General features: G+C 50.6%; 2 protein-coding genes across 9 annotated transcripts in view; one reads left to right on the top strand and one right to left on the bottom strand.

Moving 5' to 3' along the window:
• CFAP92 (cilia and flagella associated protein 92 (putative)) overlaps positions 1-18,229 on the bottom strand; it is an 84,983-nt gene extending 66,754 nt beyond the window's left edge. For 2 of the 4 annotated variants that reach the window (XM_033210869.1, XM_033210866.1), the window contains exons 1-6: positions 16,745-17,210; positions 14,467-14,546; positions 9,134-12,375; positions 8,203-8,496; positions 6,187-6,377; positions 5,152-5,365 (exon numbers count right to left, since the gene is read on the bottom strand). In XM_033210869.1, the coding sequence (XP_033066760.1) occupies positions 5,152-5,365; positions 6,187-6,377; positions 8,203-8,464 (667 nt within the window). In that variant the 5' untranslated portion in view covers positions 8,465-8,496; positions 9,134-12,375; positions 14,467-14,546; positions 16,745-17,210. Of the gene's footprint in view, positions 1-5,151; positions 5,366-6,186; positions 6,378-8,202; positions 8,497-9,133; positions 12,376-14,466; positions 14,547-16,744; positions 17,211-17,230; positions 17,356-18,125 lie in introns of those variants that run through there. The other 2 variants (XM_033210867.1, XM_033210868.1) reach the window with 2 other exon arrangements.
• Positions 17,553-25,619, top strand: part of EFCC1 (EF-hand and coiled-coil domain containing 1) — a 49,223-nt gene continuing 41,156 nt past the window's right edge. For 4 of the 5 annotated variants that reach the window (XR_004437052.1, XM_033210873.1, XM_033210874.1 and 1 more), the window contains exons 1-2: positions 17,553-18,399; positions 19,896-20,179. Coding sequence is in view for 4 of the 5 variants with exons in the window: in XM_033210873.1 (XP_033066764.1) it covers positions 17,704-18,399; positions 19,896-20,179 (980 nt within the window). In the remaining variant the exon portion in view is untranslated. Of the gene's footprint in view, positions 18,400-19,895; positions 20,180-22,806; positions 22,874-25,619 lie in introns of all 5 variants that reach the window. The other variant, XM_033210875.1, reaches the window with a different exon arrangement.

The raw sequence follows: 25,619 nt of genomic DNA, 5'->3' as shown, positions 1-25,619 counted from the left end.
AGAGACAAGAGAATGGCCGGTCACTGGAACCCTGTGTTCTGGAGTCAGAACACACACAGCATTTATCAGTTAAGTTCACCGTTTCACACACATGCCATTTGTGGCACCTCCAAACATTTACAAAAGTGACATCAAAGATCACTGATCACAGATCATCAAAGCAGATATAAATAAGTGTGAAAAATCCAAGAATTGGGGCTGGGTGCGGTGGCTCTAGCCTGTAATCCCAGCACTTTGGGAGGCTGAGGTGGGGCGGATCGCGAGGTCAGGATATCGAGATCATCCTGGCTAACAAGGTGAAACCCCATCTCTACTAAAAATACAAAAAATTAGCCGGGTGTAGTGGCGGGCGCCTGTAGTCCCAGCTACTTGGGAGACTGAGGCAGGAGAATGGTGTGAACCCAGGAGGCGGAGCTTGCAGTGAGCCGAGATTGTATCACTGCACTCCAGCCTGGGCAATAGAGCGAGACTCCGTCTTAAAAAAAAAAAAGAAACAACCATCCGAGAATTACCAAAATGTGACAGAGACACAAAGTGAGCACACGAGGTTGAAAAAACGGCATCAATAGACTTGTTCGACATAGGATTGCCACAAACCTCCAAACTGGAAAATGCATGATCTCTGTGAAGCCCAGTAAGGCAAAGCACAATCAATCAAGGTATGCCTATAAGTGACAGTCACCTTCCTCTGAAGAAGATGAAGCAATGGATAAGGCCCCTGTTCTCCTGGAGCTGCTGCCTAGGAAGCTTCCTCCAAATTCCAGGAAACTCAAAACAATAAGCACACACATCTGGGATAGGCACACACGTTGAGGTTCTCAGACCTCAGCAGGCCAGCAGCCTCCTCCAAATGCGAGCATTGAGTCCGTGACATGCGCTGCTACGCTGGCTCCTAGCATTCCACTTTAAGGAGGGCAGTAACATTCCCCATCTCACAGATGAAGATCTGACACTGAAGTCACTTTCCCGTGGTCAGAGAGGTGGTCCTTAACAAAGCCGGGACTGCACCCAGAGTGTGTTGTCCCCAGCCAGGGTGTCAGCTCCTCAACGCCCTTCATTTCTATCCCTAGAGGCCTCGGATGTACATGGCAGCCACCAAGAATGGGAAGAATAATGAATGAATGGAGTAAGTGAATTGACAAATGGAGATGAAAGACGCTACAAGAAAGAAATGGAAAAAAGGAGGTGAAATTGGATTCAGTGCTGAAAAATAGACAACACTTTTTGGAGAAAGAGATGAGGCTGACAGCCATGGAAGAATGCCCAGCTGGTTTACCACGAGGGAGAGCCGTGTGTCTGCAGGGACCAGGAGGTGGGCTGTGGTGTGAAGGGGTAGTGGCAGTGAGAAGGAGCCTTGGAAACAGATTGTAAAATGCCTTCAAGGCCAAACCACTTGGTTCTCTAAAGGCCCTGGGGCAGCCATGAACAGCTGCAAAGCAAGGCAGCACCAGGGCCGAAGGGGAGACAGAGAAAGGCCATGCCACAGCGGCAGGAGAGAGAAGGGGGAACAATCCTGGGTGCAGAGAAAGCCAGAGGGCAGGAGGGAGAAGACAGCTGGGCAGAGAGCTCCCAAGAACAACAGGCGGGGGATACCCACTGAGCACCGGGTGGGGGTGCCCAGAATTGAGAGCATAGGAGTAATTAAATATGACTGGGGGGCTTTGAAAAGAATGCTGTCTTCATCCAGTCCTGAGAAATCCAGCAGATGAGCAGATTGAAGAGAAAAGAAATGCTGAGTGTGATGGTGAATACTGAGTGTCAACTTGATTGGATTGAAGGAATGCAAAGTATTGATCCTGCGTGTATCTGTGAAGGTGTTGCCAAAGGAGATTAACAGTTGAGTCAGTGGACTGGGAGAGGCAGACCCATCCTCAATCTGGGTGGGCACCATCTAATCAGCTGCCAGCGCGGCTAGAAGAAAGCAGGCAGAAGAACATGGAAGGAGCTGACTTCCTGAGTCTTCTGGCCTTCATCTTTCTCCTGTGCTGGAGGCTTCCTGCCCTCAAACATCAGCCTCCAAGTTCTTCAGCTTTTAGACTCTTGGACCTACACCAGCGGTTTGCCAGGGGGATCTCAGGCCTTCAGCCACAGACTGAAGGCTGCACTGTCGGCCTCCCTACTTTTGAGGTTTTGGGATTCAGACTGGCTTCCTGGCTCCTCAGCTTGCAGATGGCCTATTGTGGGACTTCACCTTGTGATCATGTGAGTCAATACTCCTTAATAAACTCCCGTTCATACATACATCTATCCTATTAGTCCTTCCCTCTAGAGAACCCTGACTAGCACACTAAGTCAGGTTGGGATGTGTCCTTCAAGACCAGCAGGCTGAATACTAACAAGTTCTGGAATGTGACCTACCAGGCATCCAATAAACATCCTATCCCCTTCATAATATGAGACAGAACTCTTGCAGTATTCCTGCACTTTCAAGAAATAAGAGTTTCTGTAAGAAAACTTTTTAAGTGAGAAAAGGCGGGACTTAAGACAACATGTACACTAGATTCACAGGAAAAATGTTAACAATGGCTATCTCTGGACAGGAATCGCGTGGTTTTAACTTTTTCTCTTTTTTGCTAGGCGATTTCTAAATTGTTTTACAACGTGAATTCACATTTTTTTTTAATGGGGAAAAACTTATTTAAATAAGAAGCAGTGATGCTAAGCTTGGGACAGGGTTCAGGAAGGAGCAGGTGCTGTCATTGCAACGTTTCACAGTGCTAGGCATAGTGGCTCACACTTGTGATCCCAGCACTTTAGGAGGCCAAGGCAGGAGGATTACTTAAGGCCAGGAGTAAGAGACCAGCCTGGGTAACATAGTAAGACCCAATCTCTAAGAAAGATAAAATTTAAAAAGTAGCCAGGTGTGGTGGCACATACTCGTGGTCCCAGCTACTCGGGAGACTAAGGCAGGGGGAATCACTTGAGCCCAGGAGCTCAAGACTGCAGTGAGCTATGATCACATCACTGCACTCCAACCTGGGCAACAGAGTGAGACCCTGCCTCAATCAATCAATAAGAATACTCATAGCAGGAGGCTTGTGGCCTCTCCCTGGAGGCCATAGAACACCCTTTCTCCTTTTCTGGCCACCAAATTCCCTTTACCCATCCAAACTTTGCTACTGCGGCCCTTCGTCCAGGAATCCTTCCTGATACTCCCACCTCAGCACCCTACTCCAATCAGAGCCCACTGCAGGGTAGATACTAACCAGGAAGTCTGGCTCAGCAGCTCCAAATCAGGCCTGGAATCTGCATGTAAGCATCTGATGCAGGTGGTCCACAGCCCACACTTTGAGGACATGGTTCTTTCCTCTAGTCCAGGTAAGAAAAATTACCTTGAATCCCATTTTCTCACACTGGAAACCTACAACTTGTAGTGTAGGTATATGCATTAGTGTTTCTCAGCCAGGGGCGATTTTGATCCCCAGGGGACATCTGGCAATGTCTGAAGAAATCTGATTGTCACAACTGGCAGGCTACTGCTGGCAGCTAGTGGGTAGAGGCCAGAAATGCTGCAAAACACCCAACAATCCACAGAACAGCCCCCACAGTGAGGAGTTATCTGGCCCAAAATGTCAATAGTGCCAAGAGTAAGGAACTCTGGACATAAATGAAAGATTTAAAGTGGGAAGTTCCAAGCCTCCAAGGCCAGAAAGGCTCCTTGAGAAGGCGGGCTGGAAAATCAGAGAAAAGCAAGGCTTTCCGGCCACACAAAATTGAGGATAATTACACTCGTCTGGAAGGTGCTGACAATGATAATAGTACCATACATCATTGATTCTAATATGTACATCTGTGTTACATTTTTTTTTTGAGATAAGGTCTTGCTCTGTCACCCAGGCTGGTGTGCAGTCATACAAACACAGCTTACTAAAGCTTCAACCTCCCAGGCTTAAGCAATCCTCCCACTTCAGCCTTTCAAGAAGCTAGAATTACAAGTGCACATCACCATGCTGGGCTGATTTTTAAATTTTTTGTAGAGACAGGGTCTTGCCATGTTACCCAGGCTGGTCTTAAACTCCTGCCTCAGCCTCCCAAAGTGCTGGGATTACAAGCACGAGCCACTGTACCTGCCTTTTTAAATTTTTAACATCTCTAAGCATCAGGATGCATCTTATAATTAATGCCATGTCAGTTTAATTGGTAGCATTTAATTACAGTTCTTAAATTTTCTATAGAAATGCACACCCTCCTTATTGCCTGCACCCAGGTGGACCACTCCTGTGAACCTGCCTCTAGTATTCCAGTGAAGCAGGTACTAGTTATTTTTCCTTTTTTACAGATGAGAAACATATGTTCAGGAACATACCCAGGTCACCAGCAAGTACAAGTTGGAGACAGGACTGAATTCCACCATCTGGCGTCAAAGCCTGGATCATTCCATCCCTCCTGGCTCTCTCCTTCAAGATGAGTTCAAAAGACTTTCTGACATTGGCTGGTCACAGTGGCTCACACCTGTGATCCCAGTACTTCGGGAGGCCAAGGTGGGTGGATCACCTGCCGTCAGGAGTTCGAGACCAGCCTGGCCAACATGGTGAAACCCCATCTCTACTAAAAATACAAAAATTAGCCGGGCATGGTGGCACGTGTCTGCAGTCCCAGCTGCTCGGAGGCTGAGGCAGAAGAATCGCTTGAACTGGGGAGGCAGAGGTTGCAGTGAGCCGAGATGGCACTACTGCACTCCAGCCTGGGCGACAGAGTGAAACTCCATCTCGAAAAAAAAAAAAAAGACTTTCTGATATTGATAAAATATTTACACAAATGAGTCTGGAAGAGTCTATATGAGAATCTTAAGACAATTGGCTTGGGGTGGTGGGATTTTTAAGTTTTCTCTTTTGTTTCTTGGTATCCTCTAAGGTTTTCTTTTTTTTTTTTTTTTTTTTTCAGTGAACATATAATACTAGGCCGGTGTGGGTGCCCGCGCCAGAGCTGCCCTGGAATGAAGGGGCCCAAAAGGTGGAGTTGCAAGAACACTGCCCACCACACTATCACTCCCCTAGGTGGCACTTCCTGTCACCACAGCACGGCCTGGTAGGATGCCCCCACGGATGCAGAAACCCGTGTGTGAAGGAAACCAGGAGACACTGGCTTTTATGCTGTTACTACTGAGTAAGCCCCAGGCTTCCAGAACCATTTCAAATAAAACCAGAGCACCTGACTTATGAAAAGCTCCCACGTCGTCTGTGAAGCCGGCAGTCTTGAATCGGTAATATCTGACTTTTCTTGACATCTTGTCTTTAGTGTTCCAGAGCCTCAAGGTGATTTTGTGGAAATTTATTTTCTTTAATAATTCCTTTGTCACATTGATATTAAAAGTCTGCTCCCACGACACCCAGGCTTTGTCACCTTCGTGCCACGGCTTCACAGTCTGTGTAAAACAACATACAGAGACGTCAACTGGGGAAAGATGTGTGAAGGCCGTGGTGAACAGAGCAAACCCTAGCCCCAGCCTGGCCCTCAGCAGCAGCGCTGCCTGACTTCAGTGCCTGGTCACTCTTTAGGCTCTGAGTTCAGGGAAAATGGGGTGTTGTGTACTGGGCCCTGTCAGACTTTTGCATTCCTCAGGAAGAATAAAATCAAAGTAATTACCTGCAAATAGCATCCTCCTCGACTGCTTCTAAGCAATGACCCAGGGTCAAACCACTGGCAGGAGAGTGTGTGTGCAGGTAGTGTATACACAAAAACTTTTGAAACATTCCAGAAATTACTGGGTAAAATATCTAAATAAAAAATAGGCCAGGTGGGGTGGTTCACACCTGTAATCCCAGCACTTAGGGAGGCCAACGCGGGAGGATGACTTGAGGTCAGGAGTTCAAAGCCAGCCTGGCCAACATAGTGAAATCCCGTCTCTACTAAAAATACAAAAACTAGCTGGGCATGGTGGCTCACACCTGTAATTCCAGCTACTGAAGTGGCTGAGGCATAAGAATCACTTGAACCGGGAGGCGGAGATGATCGCACTACTATACTCCAGCCTGGGCAACAGAGCAAGACTCCAACTCAAAAAAAAAAAAAAGTCAGTAATTGGAATGATCAGGTCAGTGCAGATTCCTACTCAGGAGGTGGGGCCTGGGATCCTCCAATTCTAGCAAACTGGAGGTGAAGCTGATGTTGCACATCCATGGAGCAGCACACTTTTCATGATGAGCATTAGACCATATGCAAGGTCACATGCACTCACACACGCACCTTTACTCCTGACTCCAGGAACACTTTGGCCACCATTGGAAATAGCAATATGTCAACTTTTTTAGGTTCTCCATCGTCCGGCAGAAGGAAATATTCAATGTGGTAAAAACGACGTATCTTTGAAACAGAACTGTCCGTTTTAGGGTGCTTCTTGTATTTTTCAATCAAACTTGCATATTTTCCCTTATGACCTTGAAGATACAGATTGAAAAAGTCTCGTTTTAACCTCATGTGGAAAAGCAGATCCATCTCCCCAGTTCCCTGGAGCTTGATGTTGTGAGAGGCTGCGCACTCGACATTGCCTGCCCAATTTGGGAAAGGAGGTACAGGTCCAGTGCTCCTAGCCAGCAAAGTAGCAGGACCTGGACTGCGCACCTGAGTGCAAAATTTAAGTGCGTGGTTTTCAGAGTGAGTGTCTCTGTTGGAGAGTGAGTGTTGGTTAGTAGGCCTAGGGTTAAAAAGGTGATAGTTAAAGTGAAATCACATGGCCAGGCCAGATGTTTTTGGGAGAGACGCCTTACTTGCCTCACCCTAGTCTCTCCTGGCCCTAAGAAGCAGGTAAAAAATAATAATCATCATCACAGTACAATGTGATTTGTGCAATAACAGCAGCAGGAACAAGGTTGTGAAGAACAAAGGTGGAGGGGCAAACTCTGCATGGGGAGGGTGGGGTGGGCCTCCCATGGGGGCCTTAGCAGAGTCTTAGAGGAGCAAAGCTAGCAGATATTCCAGACACAGAGAAAACAGCTTCACAAAAATGTCATAGGTGAAGCTACCCAATGTGGGGTGGAGAGGGTGACAGGATGTGGAAGGTACAGATGGGCTTCTGCCAGAGTCCAGAGCCCAAGGAGCCCCCTGACCCCACCCCTGGTTGCTTACACTCCAGCTTAAACTCCACACTCTAGGTCGGGGTTTTTCACAGGATAAGAAGTTCCATAAGCATTTAATCCAAATATAATTCTATAAAAACATGACTCTCTTTAAAGCTATAGCTTTTAAAGTCTAAATTTTTAACCCCAGGAGGCTGCTGCAGCATTAATTTTTCTGCTACCAAAATGGTTAGCATTTGTGCAGAGACTGGAGTCAAGCTTCTCATGCCAGGCTCTGGTAGCATTAGACCTTTTCTGATTCAATCCCAGGTGGGCCAGCTAGTGGACAAACAGAGCTTCTCATTTTCTGTAGACAGCAAGGCAAGTTATTTAGCCCTTTTAAAGGGGAAGTTGACAGTATCTGTCAAAAACTATAAATGTATGCCTTCAATCCAGCAAATTTACCTCTTGGAATACAGGCAATAGAAGTGCCCACATATATGCACAAAAATGTATGTAAAGAATGTCTATCGCAGAATTGTAACAAAAACATTTGAAACAACTCAAATATCCACCAATAAGGGGTAGGATAAATGAGACATATAGAGACGTTCAGAAACCAGCTGCCTTCATTCATTCACTCATTCGTTCACTCTTCAAGGAGTTTCTACCCTGAACGTCAGCACCTACTATAAGCCTGGCCCTTGCCCATAAGATGAGGGAGAGGGGTTGATGGCTCCTCCCTCCGTCCCCCTCCATCAGCTCCCACCTGCCATTCTTTAATAAAAGCAAAGGAAGCTGTGGGCTCTGCAAACTCAGACCTCCCCACAATCTCTCTCATTAGACTCTCCTGCCTCAGACTCCCGGAAAATGTATTTTAAACAAGGTATTAGGTGATGCACAAACGCTTATGAGAATCCATGCCTTAACCTCTCCTTGGTTTTTTCTCCTCTGTAAAAAGTAGACAGAACATCATCTGCTTCAGGGTTATTGAGAGGATTAAGCATGTGAAGCTGATGCAGCCACAGTTGGGCCTCTCCTAAAATTGTTGTTTCTTTTCAACCTCTGTTCCTAGCTGGCACTGGCCAGCCCGCTTTGGGGTGGGGCAGGTGGAGAGACGATGTGGGGCATATGCACCCTAAATTCCTGCAGAAAGTCATGCACCTCCTTTTTTCAGAGGGTGTTAGAGTTCTGCTCTAGCACCTACCCGTATTCACAGGGAAGGCCAGTGAGATGGTGAATGTGCAGGGGACTACGTGGGGCACGTCGGAGCTGAAGGTGCTGGCAGGCTCAGATGAGGACTCAGTGCTGCTGCACTGGCGGTCAGAGTCAGACTCCTGGGCCCTGGCCTTGGCCTTGAGGTGTTCCTCCACGTCACACTCACTCGTGGACTGGTAAAAGCTGGTGATGGAGGAGATGGGCTCTATGCTTGCGGGGTCCTCTTCCCACTCCCAGGCATTCAGCGACATGCTGCAGAGCGCGCCGCTGGCCGCCGGCGCTCCTGGCAGGGAGAAAGTGAGGCTGTCCCCGCCTGTATTCCAGGGCTGCTCCAGGAGGTAAGTTCGGCCTCCTGCAGGAGCACCCACCCGTCTCTTCCCCGCTTCCCCAGCTTGCTCCTGGGTGAACGCCGGGGCTCCTTCACTGCCTGCCACACAGTCGGTACTCAATCGACTTAGAGAATGAATGGATGAAGGAACCACAGAGAAGGGTGGCTGGCAGTAAGCATGACGACGAGCAACCCCGTTTCCTTCGCCTAACCAGGAGTCAGTCGCCGGGCTTCTGGAAAGTCTGCCCCAGGTGAGCAGCTCCCGGGAGCCACCAGGAGGGAGAGGGGGCGTCTACTCAGGCAGGCCTGCTGCGACTAAGCACAAGATGCGTTTGCTATCTGGGGAGAGGCAAACCAGGCCGCGGGCAGCGCGTGCAGGAGCCTGGCGAGGTCGGGGAGGGCAAGCCCTGCCCCCTAGACAGAACATGAATGTGCACTGGGTGCTGGGGCATCAGCTCAGGGCCTAAGGAGGCGGAACGCCGGGCAAACACCGAGGAGGGAACACGCGTCGAGGCGAGGAGGTAAGGGTCCCGGGCTGCTGCGGCCGAGTTGGGGGCAGGGGTCGGGGTTCCCCTCCAGGTGCTGGCGGTACCTGCGAGCGGATGCGCTGGGCGGCAGCGAGGACTTGGACGGCAGCGGCAACTCCCGCACCGGATCCACAGCCACCTCAGCGAAGAGACTCCAAGACCGAAAGGAGCGTCCGCGGGTACAGGGAGGGCCAGAGGCCCAGCCACTCAGCTCCGTTTGGCGGTTGCTAGGAGATGCGAGGGCGTGCGGCCTGGGGGCGGGGCTCCGCGGGACGGGGCTTTCCCCCTCAGACACTGCGCGCAGTCTGTCAAATGGCTACATCCACGTTCAGAAACCAGCTGCCTTCATTCATGCAATCATTCATTCACTCTTTAAGGAGTTTCTACTCTGAACGTCAGCACCTACTATGAGCCTGGTCCTTGCCCGTACGATAGGGGAGAGGGGTTGATGGCTTCTCCCTCCCCCTCCATCAGCTCCCACCTCCCATTCTTTAATAAAAGCAAAGGAAGCTGTGGGCTCTGCAAACTCAGACCTCCCCACGATCTGTCTCATTAGATTCTCTGCTTTTGTCGCTGATGTCCTTAAAATAGCATGAGAATTCTGGTTAGTGATTATGAGCGCCAACTCAGAGATGAGAAAACAAAGCTTAGAGAGGTGAAGCGATTCGCCTGAGGTCACACAGCAAGTAGGGTGCAGCACTGTGCAAGTAGGGCGCAGCACTGTGTTGAAATCCGGACTGCCTGACTCCAAAGCCTCCATTCGTCTGCTAAAGCACCCAAGCTGAGAGCCCTGGCTGCGGCTCCTAACGTAGAAGACCTCAGTACAGCAAGCCGATGGGGTGGAGGGCTGCGGTAGGCTTCATGGAGGAGGTGAGCAAAGCCAAATCCGGGGGGTGACTAGGCAGAGGTGGTGAAAGCAAGAGAAAGCATTCCAGGTAGAGGAACAGCATATGCAAAGGCCCACAGAGGTGAAAGGGCATGGCAAGTTTCAGGAATGGATGGTGAGGCTGCAGCAGTGTGCCGGGCCCATGGTACATAGCCCCAAAGGGCAGGTAGGGCACAGGACTATGGGCAATGGGAAGCCAAGGCAGGTCTTCTGTTGAGGGAGGGTACCCCACTCTGGCAGTCAGTTTGTTCGAGAGAATGACAGCTGAGGCTACACACACGCTTGGCTATTAAGAAAACTTTAGCTCTGAGTTGAGCTATGACCTACTTTGTGTCAAAGAGCAACACTGTGGCGGAGCTGGGGCTGAGACCCAAGTCCTGAGCCTCCTAGTGCATGCCTCCCCAGACTGCTCTCAGGGCATGGGACAGCCCCTTTAATACTGGGTGCTCCAATACTCCTCGGGTTCAGTTAGTCTAAAAAACAGCCTCAAGTACAGCTGTGAGGGAAGACACCAAATGGCAGTGGGCCCTGTGAGGAGGGGGTTCAAACTCTCAGCATGAGAGCCACAACCACCTGCCCACACCCCACCTGCAGCAGCCTGGAGACTGCTGTCTATATGCCAGGAAGTGCTCAGGAGACACACAAAGGGCTGGAAGAATACAAAGCTACTCAGATACACCAGCCCCCAAAAGGGCCCTTTAACAAGGGCAGTTCAACACCACCACCACCTTTGGACAGACATCAGGCCTCCTGCTCCCCAGGTCCTACCCACTGGCCTGAGGCTAGTTTCCCTCCAAAGGTTCCTTGATCACATCACCACCTAGGGCAGAGGCCAATCTCTCCCCAAGTTCAGTAGTGAGAGGCCAGAGGTCTTGGACCAAGGGCCAATGTGCCATCCTGGATGTGAATTGGAAACACCTACATGTCAAAAATACAATTCTGAGGCTTCATTAAAGACCTGTGGAAGTCACTCTCCAGAGGTGGGGCTTAAGAACCAGTAGCAGATTGTATTTTCCAAAGACATCTACCTCAAAATATCCCCTCCCACATAATCTTCTGGTAGGCATCCTGAGGTTCACATTCCTCCCACCCAGTTGGGGGGGGGGGTCTAGTCCCCTCCCCTGGAAACTGGGTAGACCTTTGTGACTGCCTCAGTCAAAAGAGTGCAGAGGAAATGACACTATGTGATTTCTGAGCCCAGGTCATACAAATTCCATCTACCTCTGCCCTGTTCTTTTGAGGTATGGTATTCATGCTAGGAATCCAGCTACCATGTTGTGAGGAAGCCCAAGCAGCCACATGAAATGGTCACATGAAGCTGTTGTGACTGATGGTTCCCAGCCAATTGCCAGCCTCAACTCCCAGACATATGAGAGTGCAAGACTTCAAATGATCCCAGCCTTCAGTCTTTGAGACACCCTGGCTGACACTGAGAAACAGAAACAAGCTGTCTCCATCATGAGAAATTGCAGATTTATAAGCAAAGTAAGTTGTTGCTCTCTTAAACCACTAAGTTCTGGGGTGATTTGTTGTGCAATAAATAATAGGAACAGGAGCCATATTTTTAAATTACCACCAAGATTGTATTACACAACCAGAATATGCAACCACTGCCCTGAGAGAGGTGGTGTCTGAGTCAAGACCTAGAGCATCACAGGATGAAGTCAGGGCAAAGGTGTGCCACCTACTACTCAGGTGTGAGAGAGTGGTGTGTCTACAACCCCACCTCAGTGAAGATGGCTTCAGGGCTGGCAGATCAGAAGCAAAGGAAAGGGGGCTTCTGTTTCAATTATCTCTTACTGAGTAAAAACCATCCCCAAACTTAATGGCATCAAACAACAAACACTTGTTATTTCTCACCACTCCATGCATCAGCTGGGTAGTTCTCTGCTGGCCTCGCCTGGGCTCACGCACTGTGCTGTGCTCAGCTGGAGGACCAACATGGCTGAAAGGTGCCAGAAGGCCTCACTTGCATGTCTGGAAGTTGCTGCTGGCTCTCCGCAGGCCCTCTGGTTCCCCTCCATGGGCTCCCCCGCCCCCAATGGTACACCAGCTTCCTTCTAGGTGGCACCTCATCTCCTCGTAGCCTGGCCTGGCTTCCTCAGATGGCATTCTCAGAGCAGGGATCCCAGAGGGCACAGATGAAGCTGCAAGGCCTCTTGGGACCTAGGCGTGGAACCAGCACCATGCCACTCTGCTACATGCCATTAACCAAAGGAAGTCATGAGGCTGGCCCCACTTCAAGGGGATGAAGACATGGACTGTACCTCTGGTAAGCAGAGGGGCAAACATCCAGGGGTGGGAGGTGTTCAAGGTCACTGAACAATCCATCCCTGCTTCCTTACTCCGCCGGGTGGGGGATTCCCAAGCTCCCACAGGTTATGTCGAGGCCTTCCTGAAGTTATCCCAAGACTCTGGCAGCTGGAAGCATATTGGGAATCAGTTACATCCATCTTCTTCTTGCCCCTTCCTCATTTTTTTTTTTTTTTTTTTTTGAGATGGAGTCTTGCTCTGTCGCCCAGACTGGAGTGCAATGGCCGGATCTCAGCTCACTGCAAATTCCGCCCCCCGGGTTTACACCATTCTCCTGCCTCAGCCTCCCAAGTAGCTGGGACTACAGGTGCCTGCCACCTCGCCCGGCTAGTTTTTTTTTTTTTTGTATTTTTTAGTAGAGATGGGGTTTCACCGTATTAGCCAGGATGGTCTCGATCTCCTGACCTCGTGATCCGCCCGTCTCGGCCTCCCAAAGTGCTGGGATTACAGGCTTGAGCCACCGCGCCCGGCCGCCCCTTCCCCATTTTTAACAGCTTTATTGAAGTATTTTTTATTTCACACAATCCATCCATTTCAAGCACAGAATTCAATGATTTTCAGTAATTTTCAGTAACCAAGTGGTGTAATCATCGTCATAAATTCATTTTAGAACATTTTCATCCCCCTAATAAGACTTCATGCACATTTATAATTAATCTCTGTTCCAACCCCCAGTCCTAGGCAACCATATCTACTTTGTCTCTAAAAATTTGCCTTTTCGAGACATTTCCTATAAATTGAGTCAGACATGATGTGTTCTGGCTTTGTGATTGGTTTCTTTCACCTACCGTTATGTTTCTGAGGTTTATTTATGTTGAGGCATGTGTCAGTATTTCATTCCTTTTCATGACTGAATAATATTCTATTGTATGGACAGACCACAGTTTGCCTATCCATTCATCAGTTAATGGGCATTTGGCTTGGGCATTTAGACATTTATGAACAATGTTGCAATGAACATTCCCCTGCAAGTCTTCATGTGGACGTGTTTTCATCTCTCTTGGGTCCATATCTAGGAGTGGAATAGTTGGGTCGTATGGTCGTTTTGTGATTAATTTCTTGAGAAACTGCCAAACTCTCTTCCACAGGGGCTGCATCATTTTATGTTCCCATCAACAATGTGAAGTTTCCTGTTTCTCCAAATTCTTGACAAGATTTGTTGCCTGTTTTATTCATTACAGCTATTCTCATGGGTATGATATAGTATTTCATTGTAGTTTTCACGTGCATTTCCCTAACAATTAAGAATACTGAGATTGTTTTATGTGCATGTTGGCCATTTATACAACTTCTTTGGCGAAATATCTGTTTGTATCTTTCACCCACTTTTGACTGGATTGTTTGTCTTCTTGTTACTTGTTACTTGTTCTTACAAGCCAGAACACACTTGTAAGAGTTCATTGTAAATTCTGAATATAAGTTCTTTCTTTTTTTTTTTTTTTTTTTTGAGACAGAGTCTCGCTCTGTTGCCCAGGCTGGAGTGCAGTGGCCGGATCTCAGCTCACTGCAAGCTCCGCCTCCCGGGTTCACGCCATTCTCCTGCCTCAGCCTCCCAAGTAGCTGGGATTACAGGCACCCACCACCTCGCCCGGCTAGTTTTTTGTATTTTTAGTAGAGACGGGGTTTCACAGTGTTAGCCAGGAAGGTCTCGATCTCCTGACCTCATGATCCGCCCGTCTCAGCCTCCCAAAGTGCTGGGATTACAGGCTTGAGCCACCGCGCCCGGCCTATAAGTTCTTTACTGGCTTTAATGTTTTACAAATATTTCCTTCTAGTCTCTTATTCATCTTATTTTCTTAATAGTATCTTTTGAAGTGTAAATGTTTTGAACTTTGATGAAAGTCCAATACATCATTTTTTTCTTTTTTGGACCATGCATTTGGTGTTGTATCTAAGAAATCTTTGCCTAACAACAGGCCTATTTTTAATAGAAGTAAAACTTGGTGTCTGAACACTAAAGCAAATCCACTAACCAAGACTCCTAAAAACCCAAAAGCTTTATGACACTGAAAATAATGGCCCAAGGACATTCCCAGACAATTCTGGGCTCTGGATAGAATAACACAAGTTTCCAAAAAACAGTCTGACAATATCGCGAGTTTATAAAATATGTATACTCCTTGGCCCGGTAATAAATCACTCAAGATATGGCACAAACTGTTCACAGTATTGTTTTTGTGGAGAAAAGCTGAAAATCACCTCTGTGGGCATCTGTGGGGGATGACAAAGCACCTTGTAGTTCATTCTGAGGGAGCACAGAGCAGCCTCTGGAGCAGTGTCTGCAAAGAAACCACAGTCAAGCTGTTTACAAAGCTCAGTTCCTGTGCAAAGAAAGATCCCAATGGCGCCCTTTCCACTGTGCTTTTCATATCAAGTTGAATGAGCTACAATTTGCACACTGTGAATTTCAGATGTACACAGTCATGCAACCACTATACCATGAAGAAAGAGTATTTCAATCACTCCAAAAAGTTCTTTCATGCCCAAATATATAGAAAAATTTGGAAATAAATACATCAGAAATACACAGTGGTCCCCTCTTGGTGGCAGAATAGTGGACGATTTTTGCTTTTTAGCATTTTCCTGGACCTTTAAAAGACACTTTAAACAATATACTATTTGAAATGGCTCAAACAATACTGAACTGACTTCAGAAAATCATTTCTTTGCCACAGCCCTGACTCTACCCTACACAGACACATGCCCATCCCCCCAGCTCATACAAAAGAGCGCAAGGAGACCTCTGAGTTTGCTCACTTTGAACCTTAAACAAAAACCTTGTGGATGCAACCAGAATTATTTCAGAGGTGCCTGGTAACACCACGGGGCAGACAGACAGGCCTGACAGAAAACCATTATCAACCCTTACTTCCCTGAGCTGTAGGGGAGCAGAGGCCGGCAAAGGCTCCCAGCAAGACATTTAAAAGCTTTCTTTTCAATATTGACTGGCCCAGGAAAGCTACTGTTCAAAGGATTCCTTCACCAGCTGCAGGAGTATGGGGGGCGGGGAGGGTGTTGCACTCTTGCCTGGGCTACCAGCCCTCAGCACTGACATAAAATAAAATCAGGTTCTTTTCGTTGTTGTTGTTGTTTTGATACGGAGTCTCGCTTTGTCACCCAGGCTGGAGTGCAATGGCAGGATCTCAGTTTACTGCAACCTCCGCCTCCCAGGTTCAAACGATTCTCTTGCCTCAGCCTCCCAAGTAGCTGGGATTACAGGCACCTGCCACCATGCCCAGCTAATTTTTTTGTATTTTTAGTAGAGAAGGGGTTTCACTATGTTGGCCAGGCTGGTCTGGAACACTTGACCTCAGGCAGTCCACCCGCTTCAGCCTCCCAAAGTGCTAGGATTACAGGTGTCAGCCACCGCACCCGGCCAAGAAAAAGAAACACATGAGAACATCTTATCAAAAGGTAAATACTGCAGTGTTTCCCATCTGCAGAGAGAACCACTGAATCCACTTATGAATCTCTCCATCTTCTTCTGTGCACTCACATACACCTGTCCCAGCAGAAAATACTTAGTATTGTTTTTTGTGTTTTTGTTCTTGTTATGCAAGCATCAGTGTTGTGCATAATCAGCTTGTGCCTTGCTGTGTCTGCTCATCCTCGTTTGCTGAGTTCTAGCTGATCTGATGGACACCGTGTTGTCTCCAGTTTCTCACTGTAATAAACAATGATGCAGTGAACATCCTGTGCACAGTGGCTTTCTAAGGTAGAAGCCAAGAAGTGGATGTGATGTAAAAACTTTGTCAAATTGCCATTACTTTTATAATTAAAAACAAACCTAAAACAGTATGTCCAAAATGCTTGGGGAGAAGCCTTTAACTCCTTCCCAGCAGAGATGTACTCTGGGCAAAGCCTTCAAGAACAAGTACGGGCCGGGCGCGGTGGCTCAAGCCTGTAATCCCAGCACTTTGGGAGGCCGAGACGGGCGGATCACGAGGTCAGGAGATCGAGACCATCCTGGCTAACACCGTGAAACCCGTCTCTACTAAAAATACAAAAACTAGCCGGGCGAGGTGGCGGGCGCCTGTAGTCCCAGCTACTCCGGAGGCTGAGGCAGGAGAATGGCGTGAACCCGGGAGGTGGAGCTTGCAGTGAGCTGAGATCCGGCCACTGCACTCCAGCCGGGGGACAGAGCAAGACTCCGTCTCAAAAAAAAAAAAAAAAAAAAAGAACAAGTACGAATTTGCCAGATGGACAAAGTGCTGATTCTGGGATACTGTGGCAGAGGAGACAGAATGCTATCGCTTTTCAAACGGCAAGATTTTACATTTAAACTCACGGAGTTATCCACAAGGCAAGATTCCGTCTCTGTTATAGCTAAGAACAGCTGAAGAGTCTGCCTCTTGCTCCAGCGTGGCTGGATACTGTGGCTGGATAACCGTTCCCCGTGCAGGTAACAGGTGAACAATATCACAATATCACTGAACGCCTCTCGTGAAAAAGAAAGCGAACACAGTCCAGCACTCACCAGAGAAGCAGGTTTTTCTTCATCTTCCAGAAATGTGTTCTAAAACATCAGCCAATCATCAACCTGTTAACCTAACCCCAGCTCAGAGATGGAACTCGGATCCCATTGCCAAGTCAGCACCCTCAGGCACAAAGGTGGCAGGGCCAGGGGATACCACTTTTCCGAGATTCCTATCCCCACCCCCAACAGGGATCGGAACAGAGCAGTTAGCACAGATCAGCTTCTGATCAGCGGGGTGCCCCTAACCTAGACCCCTTGCCTCTCCAAGCCTGTTTCCCTCTCTTTCTCAGTTACTACTTGGGGCTTTTTGCAAGGTCTATGGTGGCACAAGAAGTGGGTTCGGAAACCTGGTAGCTGAATTTAAGCGGAGGGGAGGCTTTTCCGCATCTACAGCTACAGGGCGGCGACAGCAGCCTTGCCAGGCAACCCTCGAAAGGCCTTCCGGGAAGAGGGGGAAGAGTGACGCTTCGGTGTGGGAGCACATACCCAGCAACCGGACGAGGCCGCCACCCCCAAGGCCCTCCTGGGCTTCGGATCCCGCGCCAACCCCTGGCCCAGGTCTCGGGACGAACTCTCCGCGCCAGGCGGGCGGGGCGAAGGGAGGAGGGAGTTGAGAGTGGACGGCCGGGAGTGGGAGGAAAAGCGCAGACGCCAGGAACGGGGCGGGAGTGAGGAGAGGAGAGCGCGGGAGTCACGCGGAGAAGCCAGACTCGGACGCCGACCGGGCACTAGTGGCGCTGCGGGGGTCCCGGGGGCTCCTGGACCTCCTACTCCAGGCCCCTCCAATGCAACTGGGGTAAACCAGACGCCCTGTGAGGCCAGGGCAGCTTCTGGACACGGTCCCCGGCGCCGCTCCAACTAGATCGCGACCGCTAAGCCCCTCCTTTCAAGAATCTCTGGGACCGCCCCTGGAAGTGGCGGGGCGAAGGGACCGGAGCAGCGAGGCGCGCGGCGCAGCGATGGAGCCGGGCAGCGCGGGCGCGGAGGCCGGCATGGAGGGCGCGGGAGGTGACCCGTACCGGCGACCTGCGCGGCGCACGCAGTGGCTGCTGAGCGCCCTGGCGCACCACTACGGGCTGGACCGCGGCGTGGAGAACGAGATCGTGGTGCTGGCCACCGGCCTGGACCAGTACCTGCAGGAGGTCTTCCACCACCTGGACTGCCGCGGCGCCGGCCGCCTGCCCCGCGCCGACTTCCGCGCCCTCTGCGCTGTGCTGGGGCTGCGCGCGGAGGGGGCCACCGCGACCGGGGAGGTAGCCGGAGACGCGAACTCCAGAGCTGTTACCACCGCGGCCGCGGCCGCTGAGTTGGCCACGGACGGGGACTCAGACACCGACGAAGAGGCGCGCCTGGCGCTGCGCGCCGAGCCGCCGGAGCTCACCTTCCGTCAGTTCCACGCGCGCCTCTGCGGCTACTTCGGCACCCGTGCGGGGCCCCGGCTGCCCCGCGGCGCTCTCAGCGAGCACATCGAGACGCAGATCCGCCTGCGCCGTCCGCGCCGCCGCCGCCGTCCGCCCTGCGCGCCTGGCCCGGACAGCGGTCCTGACTGCGAGCGCGTTGCGCGGCTGGAGGAGGAGAATAGCAGCTTGCGCGAGTTGGTGGAGGACCTGCGCGCTGCCCTGCAGAGCAGTGATGCGCGCTGCCTAGCACTGCAGGTGCGCGCTGGCCGCGGAGGGAGGGTGGTAACGCCCGGGAGAGGGCTCGAACTAAAAGCTGGCTGGCTGCGGAGCCCGACGGGACAGAGGCAGAGGAAGGGTAGACAGAGGGCAGCCCTACACCATCCCACCCCGCCTCAGCCCACTTGCATCCTGTCCCTGTTCCTCCCCATTCCACTCCAGTCCCCAACCTTATTCTTACCATCTATTCCACTCCTGAAAACCCCAGTCACATTCAGACAACCATACCCCACTTTTCTGCTCCACCCCCGCATCATCGCGTCTTGCCCCTTCTAACCCAGGAATTGCACCTGTCTGGGTAGTCTCACACATTCCCTTTCAACAAGCATCTTTCTCTTTCCTTCCTGCCAGGCTTCTGGGAGGTTTAGGAGACAGAAGTGTGAAGAAGGCCCTGACCTCACCTTTAAGGATCTCCCTGCCTCCTGTAGTAGACTGACAGCTCCTTCTGTCAGTCAGCAAAGACTTACGGGGCTCCCTGCGGGAGAAACAGAGACAAGTGAGAAATAGACAGGGTGGCTCACACTATGGATCAGGCACTCACGGGCCACCAAGTGCCTGCGGGAACCAGACCCGTTCTGGGCTATTGAGAAGAAACCATGGGGTGAGATGGGGACCCAGCCTTAGCATCTGGGAGCCGTCGACAAACACTTATGCACTGTGCCAGCCGTGCGCCAAGGGCAGTACTGGGCCGCAGGGGTCAGAGGAGGAAAGGAACAGCCCCTACCCCAGGCGACAACAGGCCAGGAAGAAAATGACGTTATATGACCCCACTTTAGTTCAGGACACTGCAGAGTGCAGGGAAGTGGCAAGGTGTGGTTTTCAGTGTTGCTGTGCATGGAAGCCAGGGTGGAGGCGGGAAAGTACTCCCCTGATGTGGAATCCCAAGTAATGTACGGGGAGCCATGGGATGCGCCTGAAAGGTCTGCCGGCATCGCTCATGCTCGGGTATTTATTGAGCACCTACTATGTGCCAGGTTTGTTTTAGGCTCTGGGAACACACCAGGAAAGACAGACAGAAACCACCCTCAAGGAGCCTCTAGTGAGCAGGCACGGAGAGGGCTGGAAGTGCCACTGGGGGGAGTCTAGGAGATGAGGAACTGCCACCCGGCAGGCTGAACGCCGCCAACACAGGAGTAGACCGAGAAGAGGTGCAAGGTTGAAGAATCATTGGTACCACAGAGGGAACAGAATACTGTCGTCGTGTCTCAGTTTCCTTCATCAGTAAAAAAACGCTGGAGGGTGGTGGGGGGAGAGGAGGAATCATTAGAGCTCCCACCTCCCTAGGGATGTGGCAAGGGTTAAAGGAGGTTGGACACACGGGACCTAAGGGCCTGGCACCAGGAAGCAGGTGGCGCCATAAACGTGCTCACGCGCTTCTGGGTGCGGAGGAATGGGGACCGCCGTCGTGGCGGGCGTTCGTCTGGTGCATGTGGCTGGGGCACTTACCCCCTGCCCCTGCTGCCCTGTCCCCGCAGGTCGGACTCTGGAAGAGCCAGGCGAGCACCCACGAGATGGAGCGCGGCGGACCCGAGGCTGCGGTGCGGGAACTGCGGCAGGCGCAGGGCGCCCTGGCTGCGGCGGAGGCCCGCGCTGGGCGGCTGCGCCGTGGCCAAGCAGAGGTGCGGCGGCGAGCGGAGGAGGCCCGGCAGGTGGTGCTGCGCAGCCTGCACCGTGTGCGAGAGCTGGAGGCGCTGGCGCGACAGGTGCCCGGCTTGCAGCGCTGGGTGCGGCGGCTGGAGGAGGAGCTGCAACGCTACAGGTGAGCAGGGGCGCGGGCCCTGGGCCCAAGTGCCCCAATTCGGCTCCCATTTTCCCAGACTTCGGGTGTGCAAACCCCCTCCCATGCGCTCCCCAGTTTCTCCATGCGTTTATTCATGTGTTCTTTCATTCCTGTCAGTTCTCCATTTCTTAAGTCATAAGTCTACTCCATTGCTTGCTCTGCATCCATCTGCCCACCCATCCATTCATTCATCCATCCATCTGTCCATCCACTCACCCACCCCTCTCACCCATCCATCCATCCATCCATTTGTCCATCCATTTGTCCATCCACTCACCCACCCCACCCACCTATCCATCCACTCACCCATCCATCCACTCACCCATTCATCCATCCACCCATCCACTCACCGACCCACCCATCCATCCATCTATCCACCTACCCATCATCCATCTATTCATCCATCCATCCACTCACCCACCCACCCATCCCCCCACCCATCCATCATCCATCCCCCACCCACCCATGCATCCATCATCCATCCTTCCCGCCACCCACCCCACCCAGCCAGCCCTCCATCCATCCTCCTGTTCACCCACAAACACCCTCTATTTGTTTATCATAGATTGCAGTTGAATCTGCTTATTCTTATTTGTTCCTGAATTCCATCATAATGATAATAGCTTACAGTTACTAAGCACTTGCTGTGTGCCAGGCCTTGAGCTAAGTACTTTATGTGGCTTAACTCATTTAAGCCTCACAGCTGCCCTGTGAGGTGGGTACTGCTGTGTTTCCACTCTGTAGATGAGGAAACAGGTGTATAATGACTGCCTGTGCTAGCTCCACCAGGGCAGGAAGCTGGACTTGGGACCCAGATTCAAATCTTGGCAGGACTTTTGGCAGATGTGTGAGTGTGGGCGAGTCACCACCCCTCGAAGACCCTGCTTCCTCTTGGGTAGAACACAGATTGGGGTCCCTGCCTGCGGGAGTGACTGTTAAGAGGCCATGGGGTCCTGCCTGGCACATGGTAGATGCTTGGTAGACAGAGCCTCTCTCCCTTTCAAATCACAAGGCACCCCTGCCTGCCGGCTGGCCTGACTACACATTTGCTGAGCACTTTCTCTGTGCCAGGGGCCATCCCAGGCATCAGGATGTGACCATGTGACTAGGACAGACTGAATTCCCTGCCCTGAGCAGCCACCTGTGAGCAGATAAGACCTTCACAGGAACAGATCTGTGGCAGCAGGCAGGATGTGGGGGACACTCATCAGCCTGCCCCCAAAGAAGTGACACTTGAGAGGAGGCTATTACTGCGCCAGATGGAAAGAGGAGAAGAGAGAACATTCTAGAAAATGGGAACAGTATGGGCAAAGCCCTAGGGCAGAAGGGCCTTTAGCACCATTCAAAAACTAAAAGGAAGCCAGAGTGGCTGGAGGGGTAGAGCTGGAGGTAGGCCCATTTAGGGCCTGGAAGGTGGCAGCAAGGACTTCAATTTTTTTCCTTAAGAGAAAGAACATGAAACCATGGGAAAGTTTTAAGCAAGGAGGTGACAGAAGCAGATTTACATTTCAATAAAAAGTTACCATGGCCGGGGCGCGGTGGCTCAAGCCTGTAATCCCAGCACTTTGGGAGGCCGAGACGGGCGGATCATGAGGTCAGGAGATCGAGACCATCCTGGCTAACATGGTGAAACCCCGTCTCTACTAAAAAATACAAAAAACTAGCCAGGCGCGGTGGTGGGCGCCTGTAGTCCGGCCACTGCACTCCAGCCCGGGCGACAGAGCAAGACTCCGTCTCAAAAAAAAAAAAAGTTACCCTGGCTACAGTGTGACAAAGAGATGGGCAGACAGGGAGAGCAGGAGACAGTGCGGAGCCCAGTGAGGGGCTCCTGCCATCCTGGTCCTGAGAGGAAGGTGGTCTGGCCCAGGCTGGGGGTGGGGCAGCCAGAAGGGATGGCCTTGAACCTACTGGACATCTGAGGAGCTCACAGCTGGGAGATGGGAAGGCATGGGGCTAGAGGGAGGCCTCCAAAGAGGCAGACTCTGGGCCAGCCTCCTGCAGCGTGCAGTGTTTGGAAAGGCACTTCCTGTTTGCATAGCTGATGGCTAAAGAGCAGGGCTGGTTGGCTTGAGGCCCACATCCAGCCTTGGAACTTTATCCAAGAGGAGAAATAAAGGGGCTCTTCTTTGTTTATTTCTAAAGTCACAACTAGTCCTCTATAGCAGAATGCTACAAGTGACTACAAACATTAGCATAGCCCTTTACAATAGAAAAAGTGGATTCATAGCCAATGCACCATTTAGTCCCCATAAGATTGTTCAAGGTAGGCATTTTATCCCCAGTTTACACATTGTGAGAAATGAGGCGCTGAGAAGTTAAGTAACGTACCCAAGGCCACACAGCCACAAAGCAGAAAAGTCAAAGCACTTTTCCCCCACTGCCTGTGTGCTTTGATTCACAGTTACACGATGGCTGCTGTGCCTCCAGACTTTGCATCTGCTGATTGGGCATAAGAAGAAACCTGGAAGGGCTGGTCCTGTTAGTCAGTCTCAAACAAAACTGGGGTTCTATTTTTTGTTCGTTTGTTTTTTGAGACAGTCTTGCTCTGTCACCCAGGCTTTTTTGCAATGGCGCAATCTTGGCTCACTGCAATCTCTGCCTCCCAGGTTCAAAAGATTCTCCTGCCACAGCCTCCCCATAGCTGGGATTACAGACATATGCAACCACACCTGGGTAATTTTTGTATTTTTAGTAGAGACGGGGTTTCACCATGTTGGCCAGGCTGGTCTCAAACTCCTGACCTCAGGTGATCCACCCGCCTCGGCCTCCCAAAGTGCTGGGATTATAGGCGTGAACCACTGCGCCCAGCCAAAAGTGGATTCTGTTAGTAAGGAAGAAGGAGGAGCAGCTATTGCAGAGGCTTTGAAGGAAACACCTAGTGATGAGGAGATTGAGGACCAGAGAGCGAGTGACACTATGTGAAGGGTACAGAGTGATTAGGCAGATGACTGTGTCACTCATTTCTCTGCCCCTCTAGAAATATGCTTTCAACCCTACCTTGCCTAGGAGGTTGACCACCCCTGCCCATTTTCTATGGTCAGAGTTTGCTGGTTTGTGGACTGACCTGCCCCAAAGCTGTCACTCTGAGAAGAAGGGAAAGGAGAGGAGACAGAATAGCCATGGGCATTTATTGAGCATCAGCTGTGTACCAGGCACTTTTCCATGTGAGCTCATGGGGCCTCTGAACTAGTACAAAAGAAAAGTGTTATTGTCAGTGTTCCACAGACGAGAAAACCAAGACCAGGGAGGAAGCAGCTGTCCAGTGTGGCACAGCAACTTAGTGGCAAGGGCAGGACTCACAGCCCAGCCTGATGGCCCCAAGCCACAAGCTCGAGTTGGGTTTGGTAATATGTACAAGTCCCCCTGGATTCTCCCACCCCAGAAACATCGGCCAGACATTTTACTGGCTGGGGAGGGACTGTAGGCTACATTCACCTCTGCTTTTGCTTTTCTTTCTTTCTTTCTTTCTTTTTTTTTTTTTTTTTTTTTAGATGGAGTCTCGCCTGTCACCCAGGCTGGAGTGCAGTGGCACAATCTCGGCTCATTGCAACCTCCGCCTCCCAGGTTCAAGCCATTCTTTTGCCTTTGGCTAATTTTGTATTTTTAATAGAAGTGGGGTTTCACCATGTTGGCCAGGCTGGTCTCAAACTGCTGACCTTGTGATTCCCCCCACCTCAGCCCCCCAAAGTGCTGGGATTACAGGCGTGAGCCAGTGCACCCTGCCTGCTTTTGCTTTTCAAGTGCCAGAAACTCAGATGTCCCTGACTATTGCGCTGAATCAACCCCCTCCTCTGCAGTTGGCCTAGGGGGCTGCAGTCTAGAGGAATTACAGGGAGAAAAGGGCCCCACGCCCCAAACAGCAGAGCCCCATTACACCCTCTTAAGTGACATCACTCTGGAATGTCTCCAGGTGCTCTGCAGATGTGTCTTTGGGGGAAAACAGAGCAATGACTGAACTCCCCCTGAGAATGACAGCTTGAAGCCATTTGGTTAGAATAAATGATCCAACTCACACTTTTCCAGCATCTCCCAGTGTTCAAAGCACTTTCACAGATACCGACTCACTCTGATCTTCTCATCTTCCCTCTAAGGTTGGTATTATATCATATGTTTCAAATGAGGAAATAGACCCTTGGAGTTGGGAGTGGTTTTACTAAAGTCACATACCTGAACTCAGCTGAATTCAGACTGCGTTGAGTTTCCTAACTTTGAATCAAACTGCCACTTTCCTAAAATGGGATCTCGATGACTCTATTGTTCATGTTAGGGCTTCTATTGAGTTCTTTTTCAGACCTGTACTTTTTTTTTCATCCTTATCAGTCCTTGTGTTGTGGGTTCTGTCTAATCCTTTATCTCTGTAGCATTCAACCATACTAATTTTATAGTCTCTTTTGGATTGCTGTAATATCTGAGCTTCCTGAGATGTTTTACACCTGCTGTCTTTGTCATCATGAGGCATTCTTGGCAGGCACTGTCAATTTGGGCTGTGAACCCGTCTTTGGCAGGGCCATGATCCTTGAGAGTCACACATAGAACCGGTTGTAGTGTTCCCGTCAGAGCAGTTCTCCATTTGCCTCCACTAGGCCCTGATTCTAGACCAGTTTTTAATTGTGATTCTTAGCTTGGAGTTTCCTAGCTACACAGGTAGTGAGAGATTGAGTCGCATACCTGGGAACAAAACCCCAAGGCCAATAGGTGGAATACTTTTCATCTTTGTTTATGGATAAGACGGCCCTTGCTGGCCCCTGGCCTCATGCAGGGAGTCTCCTTCTGTAACTCATTACGCAAGGTCTCCTGTCCCTAATCCCTCCATAGGCGTTTCAGCTCTATCTCCTGCTTTCCACACAAGCTGGAGATCTCCTCTTCTTGATTTTGACTTTGGCTCTATATTCTTTTAAATAGTTCTATTTTATCCAGCATTTCAGCATATTCGTAGATGGAAGAGGGGCTTCCCATAGTACCTCAATCCACTATCTTGACCAGCAGCCTAAGAGGATGGACAGTAAATACGTAAGCAATTGGAGATATTTATTTAATTCATTCAACAGTGTTTTCTAAGCAACTTCTGTAGACCAATCCTCATGCCAGAATCCTTGGGGACACAGAAATGGCAGTAGACATGTTAGGGCACAGGTGTGCCATGTGCTGAGGGGCCACAAAGGAGCTGCTGCTGCTTTCAGAGTTGTAGGAGTTGCAGGTGAAATAGAAGCCCCCCAGGTGTCAAAAGGCATCTTCAGGCCTCCTAGAGCTGGGGAAGACTCAGGCACTCCCTGGCCCAGCCCCTGCCTGCTGAGGCATGCAGCCCTCCCAAGAGGCTTCTGGTCTCCTCACAGCCACATCAGCCTCTGATCCTGCTTCCCCACAGCTGGTCTCTGTTCAAACACGACCTCGTCTGAGGTGAGAAACTCAGCTCCTTATC

This window comes from Trachypithecus francoisi, unplaced genomic scaffold (assembly GCF_009764315.1).
Source record: "Trachypithecus francoisi isolate TF-2019V2 unplaced genomic scaffold, Tfra_2.0 Lachesis_group0, whole genome shotgun sequence".
NCBI lineage: Eukaryota > Metazoa > Chordata > Mammalia > Primates > Cercopithecidae > Trachypithecus > Trachypithecus francoisi.
The sequence above is the reverse complement of the archived record's forward strand: the minus strand, read 5'-3'. Positions and strand labels throughout refer to the sequence as shown.